This window comes from Cherax quadricarinatus, unplaced genomic scaffold (genome assembly GCF_038502225.1).
Source record: "Cherax quadricarinatus isolate ZL_2023a unplaced genomic scaffold, ASM3850222v1 Contig176, whole genome shotgun sequence".
NCBI lineage: Eukaryota > Metazoa > Arthropoda > Malacostraca > Decapoda > Parastacidae > Cherax > Cherax quadricarinatus.
This window is the reverse complement of record NW_027195202.1, coordinates 143,000-160,000: the sequence shown is the minus strand read 5'-3', so window position 1 is coordinate 160,000 and position 17,001 is coordinate 143,000. Positions and strand designations below refer to the sequence as shown.

Genomic DNA, 17,001 nt, shown 5'->3' with positions numbered 1-17,001 from the left:
GTTCATTTCTGGAAAGATGGCAAGGAAGTAAATGATGGTGAATGTGTTTTTTTTTTTTTATAACTCTACCCTAGTGTAAACCAGCCAATTTATAAATAAGAATATTCACTGTATCCTGTATACTACACTGTATTTTTTATATTTACAGGTAACAACAGAAGATAAAGTAAAAGTAATAGACAGAATTGATGCTTCGGGGGCAGGCGACGTCGACACATCGACGGTGGTTGAGCCTACCGAGGGCGTCATATCCGGCCTTAGTGGACGCAAGCTTAAGGTGACACGATTGCAAACAAACCACGGTACTGGCCAGGATTGAACCCATTGTTCGGCACAAAGAAAGCCACTAGCATGCCTGAGCATTTCGGGAGTTGTGAAATTCCAGGCCACTTGCTAAGGGTTCAATTCCCACCCGTTCCATGGCTTACTAGATGATGAGTTACAACTTTTGCATGACATGATGATGAGTAATATTGCGCTTAATGTTAAACATGCCTTTATTAATATTTAAAGAGAGAGAGAGAATACAGTGGACCCCCGCTTAACGATCACCTCCAAACGCGACCAATTATGTAAGTGTATTTATGTAAGTGCGCTTGTACGTGTATGTTTGGGGGTCTGAAATGGACTAATCTACTTCACAATATTCCTTATGGGAAAAAATTCGGTCAGTACTGGCACCTGAACATACTACTGGAATGAAAAAAGTTCGTTAACCGGGGGTCCACTGTACTTCTAGTAATGTTGTATATGTGGGAGAACTCTTTTTAAAAACATCTAAGTACAGCCTCTCCTCACTTAACGACGGAGTTGCGTTCCTAAGACCAAGACAGCAAACGAATTTGTCAATAAATAAGGAGCATACTATAATGGTAGTGGGTTTGTGTCAACCATCTGATATTATTTTAATTTCACCTTTTCACCATTTATAATATTTTTAGTATAGTTTTAAATGTTTATACAGTAGTGTACTGTATATTGTAATAAACTGAGTAGAGGAAATCAGCTCTAATATACATTATTTAGGTATGCATACTGGTCAGAGAGCCAGTCTTAAGTCTGAGTCGTCGGTAAACGAGTACGTCACTCAGACTTATGACCAGCGCTCTGACCAGTGGACTGTATGTGTATTTTACTTTTTTATTGTTTTTTAATGCCTAGTTCTATTTTTAATTTTCTAAAAATATAAAGGTGCTAGGTAACATTAAAACAGTATCTGTAGATGACTGACACAAACCCACTACCAGTACAGTATGCTTGAAATATCAGTAAGGGGCTGCTCCTTGGTTTAACAACCAGTTTGCTTGAAATATCAGTAAGGGGCTGCTCCTTGGTTTAACAACCAGTTTGCTTGAAATATCAGTAAGGGGCTGCTCCTTGGTTTAACAACCAGTTTGCTTGCAGTCTCTCTCTTAATGGAACTCACCTGTTAAGTGAGGAGTACCAGTATACAGTGTAAACCCAAGTTTACTAGATTTCTAATGTAGCTGTATTCTGCTACATAGAGGTAAATCGATCAGATTGATTTTTGCAGATTTATGGCAAAAAAAAAAAAAAGAAATTTCACTGTTTATTTATCAGAAAGCACCCTTGCCGAATTCCAATCCGCTACTTGCCCCTATAAGTACTGTGCCTTAAATCTAGAGGTTATCGTTTGCATTAAGACCTGAGTATACGGTTAGTCCTCGACTTGAGAACATATTAGGAACCTCTTGAATTTGTATAATATAATACAGGAAGTCTTCAACTTAGGAACATGTTGGGGACCTGTATTTTGTATAATAATGATATATGCAATAATGATATAATAATGATATAATGCAGAAGATTCTCAATGTGTTTGTAAGTCAAGGGCTAGTTGTATAAAAGAGATAGACTATATTGTATATATTTTGCAGGTTCCCGAATCTTGGGTCAATCCTTCAGGGAAGTACCACATTGGTGTGAAGAGTGCATACGCACTTTACCCTCAACGATTACGCGAGAGAGTTGCTAGGGAGAGAAAAGAAAAAAATTGGGATCCGATCCACAAAGAGTTGTTAGCAGAAGCTCAGCGGAAAGTACAGGTAGGGCCACTCCTATGAATTTCTCTTCTCTTCTGATAGATGCTTTTGTCTCCTGTTCATCCATTTGGAATCTTTTATTTTTGTTTTTTGTATGTTTTCTTTAACACTTCGGCTGTTTCCCACCAAGGCAGGGTGACCCAAAAAGAAAGAAAAAAAACTTTCGTCATTCAACACTTTCACCATCACTCATACATAATCACTGTCTTTGCAGAGGCGCTCAGATATGACAGCTTAGATGTACCTGGAAAATGCCAATCTCCCAAACCCCTCCTGTAAAGTGCAAGCATTGTACTTCCCATTTCCAGGACTTAAGTCAGGCTAAGTGGTTTCCCTGAATCTCTTCACAAAATATTACCCTGCTCACATTCCAACAGCTTGTCAGGTCCCTAAAAACCATTCGTCTCCATTCACTTCTATGTAACGTGCTCATGCACGCTTGTGGAAGTCCAAGCCCCTCGCCCACAAAACCTCCTTTATCCCTTCCCTCCAACCATTTTGGGGATAACCCCTACCCCGCCTTCCTTCCCCTACAGATTTATACGTTCTCCATGTCATTCTACTCTGATCCATTCTCTCTAAATGACCAAACCACCTCAACAACCCCTCTTCAGCCCTCTGACTAATACTTTTATTAACTCCACACCTTCTTCTAATTTCCACACTACGAATTCTCTGCATAATATTTACACCACACATTGCCCTTAGACAGGACATCTCCACTGCCTCCAGCCGCCTCCTCACTGCAACGTTTACAACCCAAGCTTCACACCCATATAAGAGTGTTGGTACCACTATACTCTTGTACATTCCCTTCTTTGCTTACATGGATATTTTTTTTTTGTCTCCACAGATACCTCAATGCTCCACTCGCCTTTTTTCCTTCGTCAGTTCTATGGTTAACCTCTTCCTTCACAAACCCATCTGTTTACACTTATTTAATGCAGCAAGCTCTCTGTAACGCTCCTCTATATTTCAATATTTCTTTGTAAATGTATTTAGAAAAAGTACAATCAGAATTAAATAGTGTATTGAAATGTCTTTATTGTTGATGAACTTTGCCGTTTTGGATGCTCTTTCTCAGTCATGTTTAAGAACTTAAGAATATAAGAAGGAAGGAGCATTGCAGCAGGCCTACTGGTCCATGCCAAGCGGGTTCAAGTCACGCCCACCCACACTCACTCGTGTATTTATCTAAGCTATTTTTAAAGCTACAGTGACACTACTCTGAAGTTTGTTCCACTCGTCCACAACTCTGTTACCAAACCAGTGCTTTACTATATCCATTCTAAATGTAAATTTTTCCAAATTGAAAAGTACACCTTACGAGGAGCTTTAAAGACAGCTGATGATGTTTCAGTCTGACTTTGACCACTTACAAGTCCAAAGTAGAACCTAAACATCATCGTAAGATTCTTGTGTGCAGGTTGTGTATTGTTCCAGTCACAGTATTGTGCTTTTTGTTTTGTTCTTTTAAGAGAGCTGACTATAACATAATGTTGAATATAAAAAGGGTATACAATACCAACAGGTTGATAAGTAAGGCACATGTACAACAGTTGGGTATCTTTATTCTGACATGTTTTGCTTACACAGTAGGCTTCTTCAGTCAAGTACTGAAGAGTTAGCAGAAGCAGTAGAGATGTAAAGACGATGTAATCAGTCCCTCACCCTTGAAGACGTAGTTTTGAGGTGGTCAGTCCCTCAGCCTGGAGAAGTGTTCTTGCTCCATAGTCTGGAACAATGTTCCAAGACTGTGTTCCAGACTGTGGAGCAAAACTCTTCTAAAGGGTGAGGGACTGACCACCTCAAAACTACTTTTTCAAGAGCGATGGACAGATTGTGTCTTCGTCGCATCCCTACTGCTTCTCCTAACTCCTCTTTACTTGGCTGAAGATGCCTGCCATGTAGGCAAAATATTTCTGAATAAAAATACCAAACTGCACACATGTCTTAGTAATATAATGTTTATTAAATACAAATTTTTGCTCTGTGCAGGTGTTACTATTTCCTCTCTCTCTCTCTCTCTCTCATTTCAGTCCATAGAAAGTAGCAAGAGCAGCAGTAGTAGTAGCGGCAGCACAAACGGCAATGGTAGTAGTAGTAGTAATTTATTTGAGAAGCTAACGAAGGAGGACGCGGAGAGTAGGGTTGCACAGCTCAACACACTCGAGAAGAAATACAATGACCTGGGACCAGCCTATGATTGTGTTGTCTATCATGATGGAGAGGTTTGGAGGTGAGTGTTATCGTGACTCATGAAATTGTAATGACACGATTGCAAGCAAACCATGTATGATTTGTGAGTGTTGTTGTCTGTCATGGAGGGGTGTGGAGGTGAGTGTTGTTAGCACCTGTCAATGTGTTGCCGATCTTTGTTCCATGAACATGTAAGATGACTGGTAAATATTGCAAAAATCTACTTAAAGTTAGTAGCTACTGTAGGGCCTTGCTTATACAGCAGGTTAGGTTCTGGGCTACTGTAGGGCCTTCCTTATACAGCAGGTTAGGTTCTGGGCTACTGTAGGGCCTTGCTTATACAGCAGGTTAGGTTCTGGGCTACTGTAGGGCCTTGCTTATACAGCAGGTTAGGTTCTGGGCTACTGTAGGGCCTTGCTTATACAGCAGGTTAGGTTCTGGGCTACTGTAGGGCCTTGCTTATACAGCAGGTTAGGTTCTGGGCTACTGTAGGGCCTTGCTTATACAGCAGGTTAGGTTCTGGGCTACTGTAGGGCCTTGCTTATACAGCAGGTTAGGTTCTGGGCTACTGTAGGGCCTTGCTTATACAGCAGGTTAGGTTCTGGGCTACTGTAGGGCCTTGCTTATACAGCAGGTTTCAGGCTACTGTAGGGCCTTGCTTATACAGCAGGTTCCAGGCTACTGTAGGGCCTTGCTTATACAGCAGGTTCCAGGCTACTGTAGGGCCTTACTTATACAGCAGGTTCCAGGCTACTGTAGGGCCTTGCTTATACAGTAGGTTCCAGGCTACTGTAGGGCCTTGCTTATACAGTAGGTTCCAGGCTACTGTAGGCCCTTGCTTATACAGCAGGTTCCAGGCTACTGTAGGCCCTTGCTTATACAGCAGGTTCCAGGCTACTGTAGGCCCTTGCTTATACAGCAGGTTCCAGGCTACTGTAGGGCCTTACTTAGCAGGTTCCAGGCTACTGTAGGGCCTTGCTTATACAGCAGGTTCCAGGCTACTCTAGGGCCTTGCTTATACAGCAGGTTCCAGGCTACTGTAGGGCCTCAGTTATACAGCAGGTTAGGTTCCAGGCTACTGTAGGGCCTCACTTATACAGCAGGTTAGGTTCCAGACTACTGAAGGGCCTCACTTATACAGCAGGTTAGGTTCCAGGCTACTGTAGAACCTCACTTATACAGCAGGTTAGGTTCTAGGCTACTGTAGGGCCTCACTTATACAGCAGGTTAGGTTCCAGACTACTGTAGGGCCTCACTTATACAGCAGGTTAGGTTCCAGGCTACTGTAGGGCCTCACTTATACAGCAGGTTAGGTTCCAGGCTACTGTAGAACCTCACTTATACAGCAGGTTAGGTTCCAGGCTACTGTAGAACCTCACTTTTACAGCAGGTTAGGTTCCAGGCTACTGTAGAACCTCGCTTATACAGCAGGTTTGGTTCCAGGCTACTGTAGAACCTCACTTATACAGCAGGTTAGGTTCTAGGCTACTGTAGAACCTCGCTTATACAGCAGGTTTGGTTCCAGGCTACTGGAGAACCTCACTTATACAGCAGGTTAGGTTCCAGGCTACTGTAGAACCTCGCTTATACAGCAGGTTTGGTTCCAGGCTACTGTAGAACCTCACTTATACAGCAGGTTAGGTTCCAGGCTACTGTAGAACCTCACTTTTACAGCAGGTTAGGTTCCAGGCTACTGTAGAACCTCGCTTATACAGCAGGTTTGGTTCCAGGCTACTGTAGAACCTCACTTATACAGCAGGTTAGGTTCTAGGCTACTGTAGAACCTCGCTTATACAGCAGGTTTGGTTCCAGGCTACTGTAGAACCTCACTTATACAGCAGGTTAGGTTCCAGGCTACTGTAGAACCTCGCTTATACAGCAGGTTTGGTTCCAGGCTACTGTAGAACCTCACTTATACAGCAGGTTAGGTTCCAGGCTACTGTAGAACCTCACTTATACAGCAGGTTAAGTTCCAGGCTACTGTAGAACCTCACTTATACAGCAGGTTAGGTTCCAGGCTACTGCAGAACCTCACTTATACATCAGGTTAGGTTCCAGGCTACTGTAGAACCTCACTTTTACAGCAGGTTAGGTTCCAGGCTACTGTAGAACCTCACTTATACAGCAGGTTAGGTTCCAGGCTACTGTAGAACCTCACTTATACAGCAGGTTAGGTTCCAGGCTACTGTAGAACCTCACTTATACAGCAGGTTAGGTTCCAGGCTACTGTAGAACCTCACTTATACAGCAGGTTAGGTTCCAGGCTACTGTAGAACCTCACTTATACAGCAGGTTAGGTTCCAGGCTACTGTAGAACCTCACTTATACAGCAGGTTAGGTTCCAGGCTACTGTAGAACCTCACTTATACAGCAGGTTAGGTTCCAGGCTACTGTAGAACCTCACTTATACAGCAGGTTAGGTTCCAGGCTACTGTAGAACCTCACTTATACAGCAGGTTAGGTTCCAGGCTACTGTAGAACCTCACTTATACAGCAGGTTAGGTTCCAGGCTACTGTAGAACCTCACTTATACAGCAGGTTAGGTTCCAGGCTACTGTAGAACCTCACTTATACAGCAGGTTAGGTTCCAGGCTACTGTAGAACCTCACTTATACAGCAGGTTAGGTTCCAGGCTACTGTAGAACCTCACTTATACAGCAGGTTAGGTTCCAGGCTACTGTAGAACCTCACTTATACAGCAGGTTAGGTTCCAGGCTACTGTAGAACCTCACTTATACAGCAGGTTAGGTTCCAGGCTACTGTAGAACCTCACTTATACAGCAGGTTAGGTTCCAGGCTACTGTAGAACCTCACTTATACAGCAGGTTAGGTTCCAGGCTACTGTAGAACCTCACTTATACAGCAGGTTAGGTTCCAGGCTACTGTAGAACCTCACTTATACAGCAGGTTAGGTTCCAGGCTACTGTAGAACCTCACTTATACAGCAGGTTAGGTTCCAGGCTACTGTAGAACCTCACTTATACAGCAGGTTAGGTTCCAGGCTACTGTAGAACCTCACTTATACAGCAGGTTAGGTTCCAGGCTACTGTAGAACCTCACTTATACAGCAGGTTAGGTTCCAGGCTACTGTAGAACCTCACTTATACAGCAGGTTAGGTTCCAGGCTACTGTAGAACCTCACTTATACAGCAGGTTAGGTTCCAGGCTACTGTAGAACCTCACTTATACAGCAGGTTAGGTTCCAGGCTACTGTAGAACCTCACTTATACAGCAGGTTAGGTTCCAGGCTACTGTAGAACCTCACTTACACAGCAGGTTAGGTTCCAGGCTACTGTAGAACCTCACTTATACAGCAGGTTCTATATAGTGAAAGTTTTTTTTTTTCTTTCAAATGCATGTAAAAGCCTGACAACATGTTTATACTATCATGTATTAAGTGAACAATAGAGCTAGACCTAAAAAAATGCATATACAGTACACACATTACTTCTTTGAATGCACTGTCCATATCCCACCGAGACAGGACGGCCCAAAAATGAAAGTTTCTCTTTTTAACTTTAGTAATGTATACAGAAGGAGTTACTAGCCCCTTGCTCCCGTCATTTTAGTCGCCTCTTACGACATGCATGGCTTATGAAGGAAGAATTCTGTTCCACTTCCCCATGGAGATAAGAGGAAATAAACAAGAACTAGTAAGAAAATGGAAGAAAACCCAGAGGGGTGTGTATATATATGCTTGTACATGTATGTGTAGTGTGACCTAAGTGTAAGTAGAAGTAGCAAGACGTACCTGAAATCTTGCATGTTTATGAGACAGAAAAAAGATGCCAGCAATCCCTCCATTATGTAAAACAATTACAGGCTTTTGTTTTACACTCGCTTGGCAGGACGGCAGTAACTCCCTGGGTGGTTGCTGTCTACCAACCTACTACCTAGGTATTATTATTATTATTCTTTCTTTCAACACACCAGCCGTTTCCCACCGAGGCGGGGTGGCCCAAAAGGAAAAACAAAAGTTTCTCCTTTTACATTTAGTAATATATACAGGAGAAGAGGTTACTAGCCCCTTGCTCCCGGTATTTTAGTCGCCTCTTACAACACGCATGGCTTACGGAGGAAGAATTCTGTTCCACTTCCCCATGGAGCAAGAGGAAATAAACAAGAACAAGAACTAGAAAGAAAATAGAAGAAAACCCAGAGGGGTGTGTATATATATGCTTGTTCAACACACATGCGGTATCCCACCGAGGCAGGGCGGCCCAAAAGGAAAAACGAAAGTTTTATTATTATTATGTCTTTCACCACTTAATATATTTGTTGCAGGGCTTGTATCGACACTTCAGAGTGTGGGGAGCTGGAGTCTGGCGTCCACTTGGGAGAATACAGAGTCACTCACCAGTGGGCGTCCCTCACCGCTGCCGACCAGTACAACATTTCCGTCAATGTGCATAATAATGGGAATATACTGGAAATCGTTGGCATGTGCTGTAAGTTATGCGGCATCTTTGGTGTTTATCATGCTGATGTTTTGATGGTTCAGTTAAGCACCTCTTGATGTGTGTTATGCATGTGAATAAGCAACATACAAGTGCTACTCAACTCAGGATGGTTCGACTTAAAATATTTCAACTCTATGATGCTGCAGAAACAATTACTGTATTTTGCGGCTTATTACTCATTTGTTTTCCCCCATAAAATGTCTCCAAAAACCACCCTGCATCCTATAAACTGAAGGTCAGTGATGGGAGCTGTAAGTTTGGGGTGTGGGGTGGGCTGTAGCTTCTCATTTACGTCCGATGCCGAGCCATTGAACTAAAATAAGTCTTATAAGCCATAAAATACGGTACTCTGGAGGTGAAACTTAAGATAATTACCCAACATGAAGGAAACAAGTCCCTAACTTGTATTCATTTATTGACTGGTATTTAGTTACAGTAATTATTGGTTTATTTACCTATTCCTCAGTCCAGAGGGCTGAGGAAGGGTTGTTGAGGTGGTTCGGACATGTAGAGATAATGGAGCGAAACAGAGTGACTTCAAGAGTGTATCAGTCTGTAGTGGAAGGAAGGCGGGGTAGGGGTCGGCCTAGGAAAGGTTGGAGGGAGGGGGTAAAGGAGGTTTTGTGTGCGAGGGGCTTGGACTTCCAGCAGGCATGCGTGAGCATGTTTGATAGGAGTGAATGGAGACAAATGGTTTTTAATACTTGACGTGCTGTTGGAGTGTGAGCAAAGTAACATTTATGAAGGGATTCAGGGAAACCGGCAGGCCGGACTTGAGTCCTGGAGATGGGAAGTACAGTGCCTGCACTCTGAAGGAGGGGTGTTAATGTTGCAGTTTAAAAACTGTAGTGTAAAGCACCCTTCTGGCAAGACAGTGATGGAGTGAATGATGGTGAAAGTTTTTCTTTTTCGGGCCACCCTGCCTTGGTGGGTCACCCTGCCTTGGTGGCCACCCTACCTTGGCGGTCCACCCTGCCTTGGTGGATCACCCTGCCTTGGTGGTCCACCCTGCCTTGGTGGTCCACCCTGCCTTTGCGGCCACCCTACCTTGGTGGGTCACCCTGCCTTGGTGGCCACCCTACCTTGGCGGTCCACCCTGCCTTGGTGGATCACCCTGCCTTGGTGGTCCACCCTGCCTTTGCGGCCACCCTACCTTGGTGGGTCACCCTGCCTTGGTGGGTCCACCCTGCCTTGGTGGTCCACCCTGCCTTGGTGGACCACCCAGCCTTGGTGGTCCACCCTGCCTTGGTGGCCACCCTACCTTGGCGGTCCACCCTGCCTTGGTGGATCACCCTGCCTTGGTGGTCCACCCTGCCTTGGTGGACCACCCTGCCTTGGTGGGAATAGGCCAGTGTGATAATAAAAAAAAATAAAAATAATAAATAATTACCTATTCAGAGACAATAGTTATTTAGCATATACAGTGGTACCTCGTGTTACGAAATTAATTCATTCCAGACGGCTGTTCGAGTGCCGATACCGAACAAATTTGTTCCCATAAGGAATAATGTAAATTAGATTAGTCCATTTCAGAACCCCAAAAATACACTTACAAAAGCACTTACAAAAATACACTTACATAATTATTTGAGTTGGGAGCTGATCAAAACTTGAGGTACCACTGTATTCACATTCTTTCTTCTTTCAACACACTGGCCGTAAGTTGAGGAGTACCTATACATTTTAATAGACTTAAATATATGTTTATATAGATTTAAATATATGTTTATGTAGATTTAAATTCATTTATATAGACATGAGCTGTGGTGTCAGCATACTTCAGAGAAGACGGTGATTGTATAGAAGACGGTGAAAGCGTTTTGGGGCCATCCTACTTTGGTGGGAGACTGCCAGTGCGTTAAAAATTCAGTACATTTATTTTTTAACACTGGCGCTCTCCCACCTAGGCAGGGTGACCCAAAAAAGAAGAAACTTTTACCATCACTCACTCCATCACTGTCTTGCCAGAGATGTACCGATACTATGGTTCAAGACTGCAAATATCCCCAAATTTTTGTATTTTTTTTTTTTCAGCCAGTCATGGTACACACGTGGCGTCCATTGCTTCAGCCAATTTTCCCGACAATCCAGAAAAAAACGGTATAGCTCCTGGTGCTCAGATAGTCTCCATTACCATAGGTAAGTTGACAGTTGTATTGCAACAGTTGGGTTGGGTTGGTGGGCCACCAGCAGAAACAGCCTGGTTGACCAGGCTAGCACCAGAAGAACCTGACTCATGGCTGGGCTCTGGGAGTAGACTCTGGAAACTCATCAAAGGTAAAGATAAGGTATGTGTTGACTACGTGGTTGGCTTCTTCAGAAGTGTCGAGGTCAAGGTGATATGATCAGTCCACGAACCTTGTAGGGGTGCTTTAAGGTTGTCAATCCCTCAGCTTGGCGAAGAGTTCCAGACCGTGGAGCTGAACTCTTTTTCCAGGCTGAGGGACTGACCACCTCAAACTATCCCTACAAGGTTAATGGACTGATTACATCACCTTCCCTTGACACTTCTGCTGCTTTCAGTCCTCAATATTTTACTGAAGAAGTCTGCAACATAGATGGAGCATTTCAGCAATAAAGTTCCCCAACTGTTGCACATTTTTTTTTTTTTTTTCTTTTTTTTTTTTTTCTCTCCAACAAGTCGGTCGTCTCCCACCGAGGCAGGGTGACCCAAAAAAGAAAGAAAATCCCCAAAAAGAAAATACTTTCATCATCATTCAACACTTTCACCACACTCACACATTATCACTGCTTTTGCAGAGGTGCTCAGAATACAACAGTTTAGAATCATATACGTATAAATACACAACATGTGCACATGTGTCTTATTAATCATTACTGTAGGTAGGTGTTGACTTTGTGTTTAATGGGTTTGACTAGTAACAACACACAAATGGACCATTTGTGTCACACTGACACAGTGTGAGGGAGTCGGTCCCTGTCCTTGCCTATATATACTGGCTTCCTCCCTCACTCATTGGTGTAAGACATATCAGTACTAATGGTTATAATCATAACCATGATTTTTGTCGGGTTGGAGCGGTGAGCCAGCGGAAGTCCTTGGTCAGATGACCAAAAGCTCCAGCTGTGAGTCGTCATATGACTTAAGACCTGTCAGGAAACACCTCTCCTGTTTCCTGACAGGTTATTCCTATTCCTACTCATTTGCGACTTTGTAAATGCTTCAGGTTGGGCCAAAATGTCGTGGTAAGGTTCTCTCTCTCGTGCAGGTTATTTGTGTACTGTTCCAGACACGGTATTGTACCTTTTTGTTCTTTACCATTAACATGTTAGTCATAAACGGCATTGTGACTGTCTGGTGACTGGCAGACATGCTTGAGCATTAACAACTTAGTAACTCATATGGGTTTAGTACTTCACATAAAATATTAGATGCTTTTCAGTTTTACTGGGAACATATAGAGAGAATGGAACAAAATAGGATGACTTGGAGGGTGTATAAATCTGTACTGAAGGGGAGGCGGGGTAAGGGTCATCCTAGGAAAGGTTGGAGGGAGAGGGTAAAGGAGGTTTTTGTGTGAAAGGGCTTGGACTTCCAACAAGCTTGCATGTAAATGTGTGTGTTAGATAGGAGTGGATGTAAATGGTTATGACTTGATGTGCTGTTGGAGTGTAAGCAAAGTAACATTTATGAAGGGATTCAGGGGAACTGGTTAGCTGGACTTGTGTCCTGGAGGTGGCAAGTATAGTGCCTGCACTCTGAAGGAGGGTGTTGATATGTTGGAGTTTTTTCAATGCAGTGTCAGCACACCTCTGGCAAGACAGTGGTGGAGTGAGTGGAGAAACGGCCGATGTATTAAAAAATGAAATAGCCTTTAAAATAAAAATATTACTTTATTCTATCTCAATAAGTTTTGTGTTTATTCTGCTACTTTCAGGTGACAATCGTATTAACAGCATGGAGACGGGAACAGCGCTGGCTCGGGCCATGCTGAGAGTTATGAAGAATCCCTTCTACGAAGTTGATGTTATAAACATGAGTTATGGAGAACATGCTCATTGGTCCGACTCTGGGTATGACACTTTACTATTCGTGTTTTTGACGTGTTGATTTTTGTACTGCAGAAGATAGTGACTTTTGTCACATACCACTATATCATGTCTTAAGCAATAATATTACTAGATCATGTCTTAATAATATTACTAGATCATGTCTTTTTTAGGTCACCCTGCCCTGGCGGGACATGATTGGTGTATTAAAAAACATAGATTATTTGTAGTGTGCGCTTTAATTTAATATAAAGATTATACTGTTTTAATTTTCTGGCCATGTAGGGGTTTACCCATTCACACATGACCCTTGTGGGTTTAGTACTTAGTTACGATTATTATTTTTATTACATCCAGCAAGCGTGTGTGTGTGTGTGTGTGTGTGTTAGGAGTGTAGTCAAATGGTTGTTATGACTTGATGTGCTGTTCGAGTGTGAGCAAAGTAATATTTTTGAAGGGATTCGGGGGGACTGGTTAGCAGGACTTGAGTCCTGGAGGTGGGAAGTACAGTGTCTGCACTCTTAAGGAGGGGTGTTAATGTTGCGGTTTTATAACTGTAGTGTAAAGTACCTCTGGCAAGACAGTGGTGGAGTGAACGATGGTGAAAGATTTTCTTCTTTTTCGGGTCACACATTCACATGTTTTCTCGTTAATTTCAGTCGGTTGGGAGAACTGGCGCATGAAGTGGTCAATAAATATGGAGTGATGTGGGTAGCCTCTGCGGGAAACCACGGTCCTGCCTTGGCTACGGTCGGAGTGCCTCCAGACTTTCAGAGTGACTCCATCATCGGAGTTGGAGCGTTTGTCTCCCCCGATATGATGATGGCTGAGTACTCCATGATAGAGAAACTTCCTGGTGTGTCTCAGTGTTTCATTAATAAACTCTTAGTGTAATAGATTAATAGAAAGGATAGAGAAACTTCTGGTGTATCTCATTGTTTTCAGTAATAAACTCGCAGTACAGTAAGTACGGGTTATTTGCGTGTTGTTCCAGTCACGGCAGTGTGACTTTTTACTCATTATGTATTATTATTATAATCAAAAAGAAGCGCTAAGCCACAAGGGCTATACAGCGACTTATTATGTAGAATTTACTTTTTTGTGATGTATTTCACCTAAGACCTACACTTAGAACCTTATGATTACATTTTGGCCAAATCTCTGCTACAGTCATGTTGCTATTAGTGCAAGTTTGAACAGTGCAAATTTTGATTCGCACCTCCAGGACTTAGAGTTGTGGGGATGGGAAGTACAGTGTCTGCACTCTGAAGGAGGGGTGTTAATGTTGCAGTTTTATAACTGTAGTGTAAAGCACCTCTGGCAAGACAGTGATGGACTGAATGATGGTGAAAGTTTTTCTTTTTCGGGTCACCCTGCCTTGGTGGGAGACGGCCAGTGTGTAAATAAAATAAATAATAGTTTCCCCCAAACTCTTCAAATCAGGAGTAAAAATTGCACACGATTCGAATAGTGTGAATTCTGATAATGGGACCACTTCATGGTTTCATTATTCATGCTAATTAAGACCTGGTTGCACTGTTTAATGGCACTTATTGTGACTTGAAGGTGTTGGAGGGCCCAAAACATCATTATAAGGTTCGGTTTCCGAGTGTAGGTCTATTGGTCCAGCCACGGTGCTGGATCTTATTATTTCTACAACAAAGTTTCCCTGGCAGGTTGTCCATACACGTGGTCGTCTCGAGGCCCCACAGCTGATGGAGCGAGAGGCGTCACAGTGTGTGCGCCTGGTGGAGCAATAACCTCAGTGCCAACTTTTACCCTGAGAAGCAACCAGCTCATGAATGGAACAAGGTAAGTTTACACTTCAATTTCTATTTAACCCGTAAACGGTCCAAACATATATATACGTTCACTACCGTACTGCCCCAACTTTTTTGAGAAAAAAAAAACATTGTTGTTTTTTAATAGGAAAAAAGAGCATATGGTACCCAAGCATCCCCAATTATTTTAATATGGTGCACAGTGAGTGCTCACACCCATTCTCACATGTCTAGGCGACTCAGGCTTATCGTGGTAATGTTAAATGTAGGACACATAAAACGTATATATACGTTTGGGGCACTAGCGGTAAAAATGTATATATACGTTCGGACCGTTTACGGGTTAAAGACCTTGGAAGGGTTTCACATTGTTTCTGCTTATTTTTGATAACATTGAGGATACTGGTTTTCAAACAGAGTTGTGGATGAGTGGAACAATTTACCAAGTAGGGTTATAGAAGCTAAAACCTTGTGTAGCTTTTACAAGAGATTGGACACGTATAAGATTGAGGACTTGAGTCCTGGAGGTGGGAAGTACAGTGCCTGCACACTAAAGGAGGGGCTTGGGATATTTGCCGTTTAGAGTGACATCTAAATTGTTGTATCTCTGCGCCTCTGGCAAGACAGTGACATTGTGAATGATGGTGAAAGTTTCTTTTTCAGGTCACCCTGCCTCGGTGGGAGATGGCCAGCACGTTTTAAACAAGAAACGAGTGAGAAGGGTTGGGTCTGATTAGTACCTTAGGTATTGAAGCAAATTCTTGGGAAGCTTTGGGAAAAAGTTGGAGAAATGGGTGGGTGAGAATGGTTAACTTTGAGGAAGACCTGCCTTGTATGGGCCAGTAGGCCTGCTGCGATCTTCCTCCATTCTTATGTTTCTAACAACCAACAATATGTTAAATAAATAACAAAAAAAGGCACAATAACGTGACTGGAACGATACACAAAAACCCGCACATAGAAAAGATGAGCTTATGACGACGTTTTGGTCCGACTAGGACCATTTACGAAGTCACACTAGCTACCTTCCCCACTACTACCTTCTACCTCCACTACTACCACCTCCTGGCCTATATATACTCCCTCCTTCTCTCCTTTTCATTAGTGTGACTTTGTAAATGCGGGTTATATGTGTATATGTTAGATAAGTTTGATTACCGTGTAACGACTTAAGAATGTGATGGTTGTTAAGTTACTTGAGAGGATAGGACATTGACCTGTGTATGATTTAAAATTTTGCCACACTCATAGGCACGGGGCAGTCATCACGTAGATGCTAAGCTATTAGGATAGTCTTAGGATACCCTGCCAGACAGAACCCCAATCCACAAGTAGACACTTTTGTTTTTTTTTAACACATCGGCTGTTTCCCACCGAGGCAGGGTGACCCAAAAAGAAAGAAAAAACTTTCATCATCATTCAACACTTTCACCATCACTCATACATAATCACTGTCTTTGCAGAGGCGCTCAGATACGACAGCTTAGATGTCCCTCCAAACTGGTATAACTAGTAAAATATTGTCTGCTGCTCCTGCGTCTCGCTGTGTCCACGTACAGTAGGACCACCGTATCTACGGGTCCAGTTTCCACGGTTTCTGTTATCCATGGTTGACCGTGACCCAACAATAACCCTTATTTTCGGGTCCATTGTGCAAAAGCGATAATGATGGGAGTTCTTCAAAGCCTAAGAGAATCTGTGAAGTGCTTCCCATTAGTGAAAAAGTGCTAATTCCTGACTTACTGTGCATAATTTATCAATTAAACTTTATCATGGGTATGTGCGTTAACGAAAAATTGCTCAAATATAGGGTTCGTTACTATCCATGGTTTCAGGTATCCGGCGGCAGGTCTTGGAATGTATCCCCGTAGTTACCAGGGATGGATACTGTACTATATTGTTTGTTTTTACTTGTTCAAACGTTTGGTGAGCAAAACAATCGCACTGTCTTATGTTCCATATATGTGTGTGTCCATTTACCTGACAAAAGTGCTGAATCAACCAGGCTGTGAGGAGCATACAGGTCAGTAGGTTGCCAATTGCAACAGCCTGGTTGACCAGACAAGCACCAGACCCAGTGTCTTGTGTTCAGTAGTCGTAGCTACTGGAACAAAGGTAAGATCACAATGTCTTGCCTTTGTTATTTTATTGGGTCATATAGATTTTTTAACCCTCAAACTGTCCAAACGTAGATCTACGTTTGCTCATGTAGCACTCCGAACGTAGATCTACTTCTTTTTTTTTTTTTTTCGTTGTTTCCTATGGAGAAAATCAAGGTCGGAGTGTTACGCGTGCAAACGTAGATTTACGTTTGGACAGTTTAAGGGTTAAAACTCTCCACTGATTGTGTTTACAAGACATACTTTTGTTCTATTGTTGGCTTGCGTGTCTTTCTAAAACAATGTCAGTACTGTAGGGACCAGCTTATGCAGTAAATTAGGTTCTGGGTTACTGTTGAGCCCCTGCTTATACAGCAGGTTAGGTTCC

General features: G+C 42.8%; 1 protein-coding gene across 2 annotated transcripts in view; it reads left to right on the top strand.

The window, feature by feature from the left end:
* Positions 1 to 17,001, top strand: part of TppII (Tripeptidyl-peptidase II) — an 82,274-nt gene that overhangs the window by 19,622 nt on the left and 45,651 nt on the right. For both annotated transcript variants that reach the window (XM_070080155.1, XM_070080154.1), the window contains exons 3-10: positions 149 to 277; positions 1,899 to 2,066; positions 4,103 to 4,302; positions 8,547 to 8,710; positions 10,757 to 10,861; positions 12,622 to 12,757; positions 13,393 to 13,589; positions 14,410 to 14,545. In XM_070080155.1, the coding sequence (XP_069936256.1) occupies positions 149 to 277; positions 1,899 to 2,066; positions 4,103 to 4,302; positions 8,547 to 8,710; positions 10,757 to 10,861; positions 12,622 to 12,757; positions 13,393 to 13,589; positions 14,410 to 14,545 (1,235 nt within the window). The remainder of the gene's footprint in view (positions 1 to 148; positions 278 to 1,898; positions 2,067 to 4,102; positions 4,303 to 8,546; positions 8,711 to 10,756; positions 10,862 to 12,621; positions 12,758 to 13,392; positions 13,590 to 14,409; positions 14,546 to 17,001) is intronic.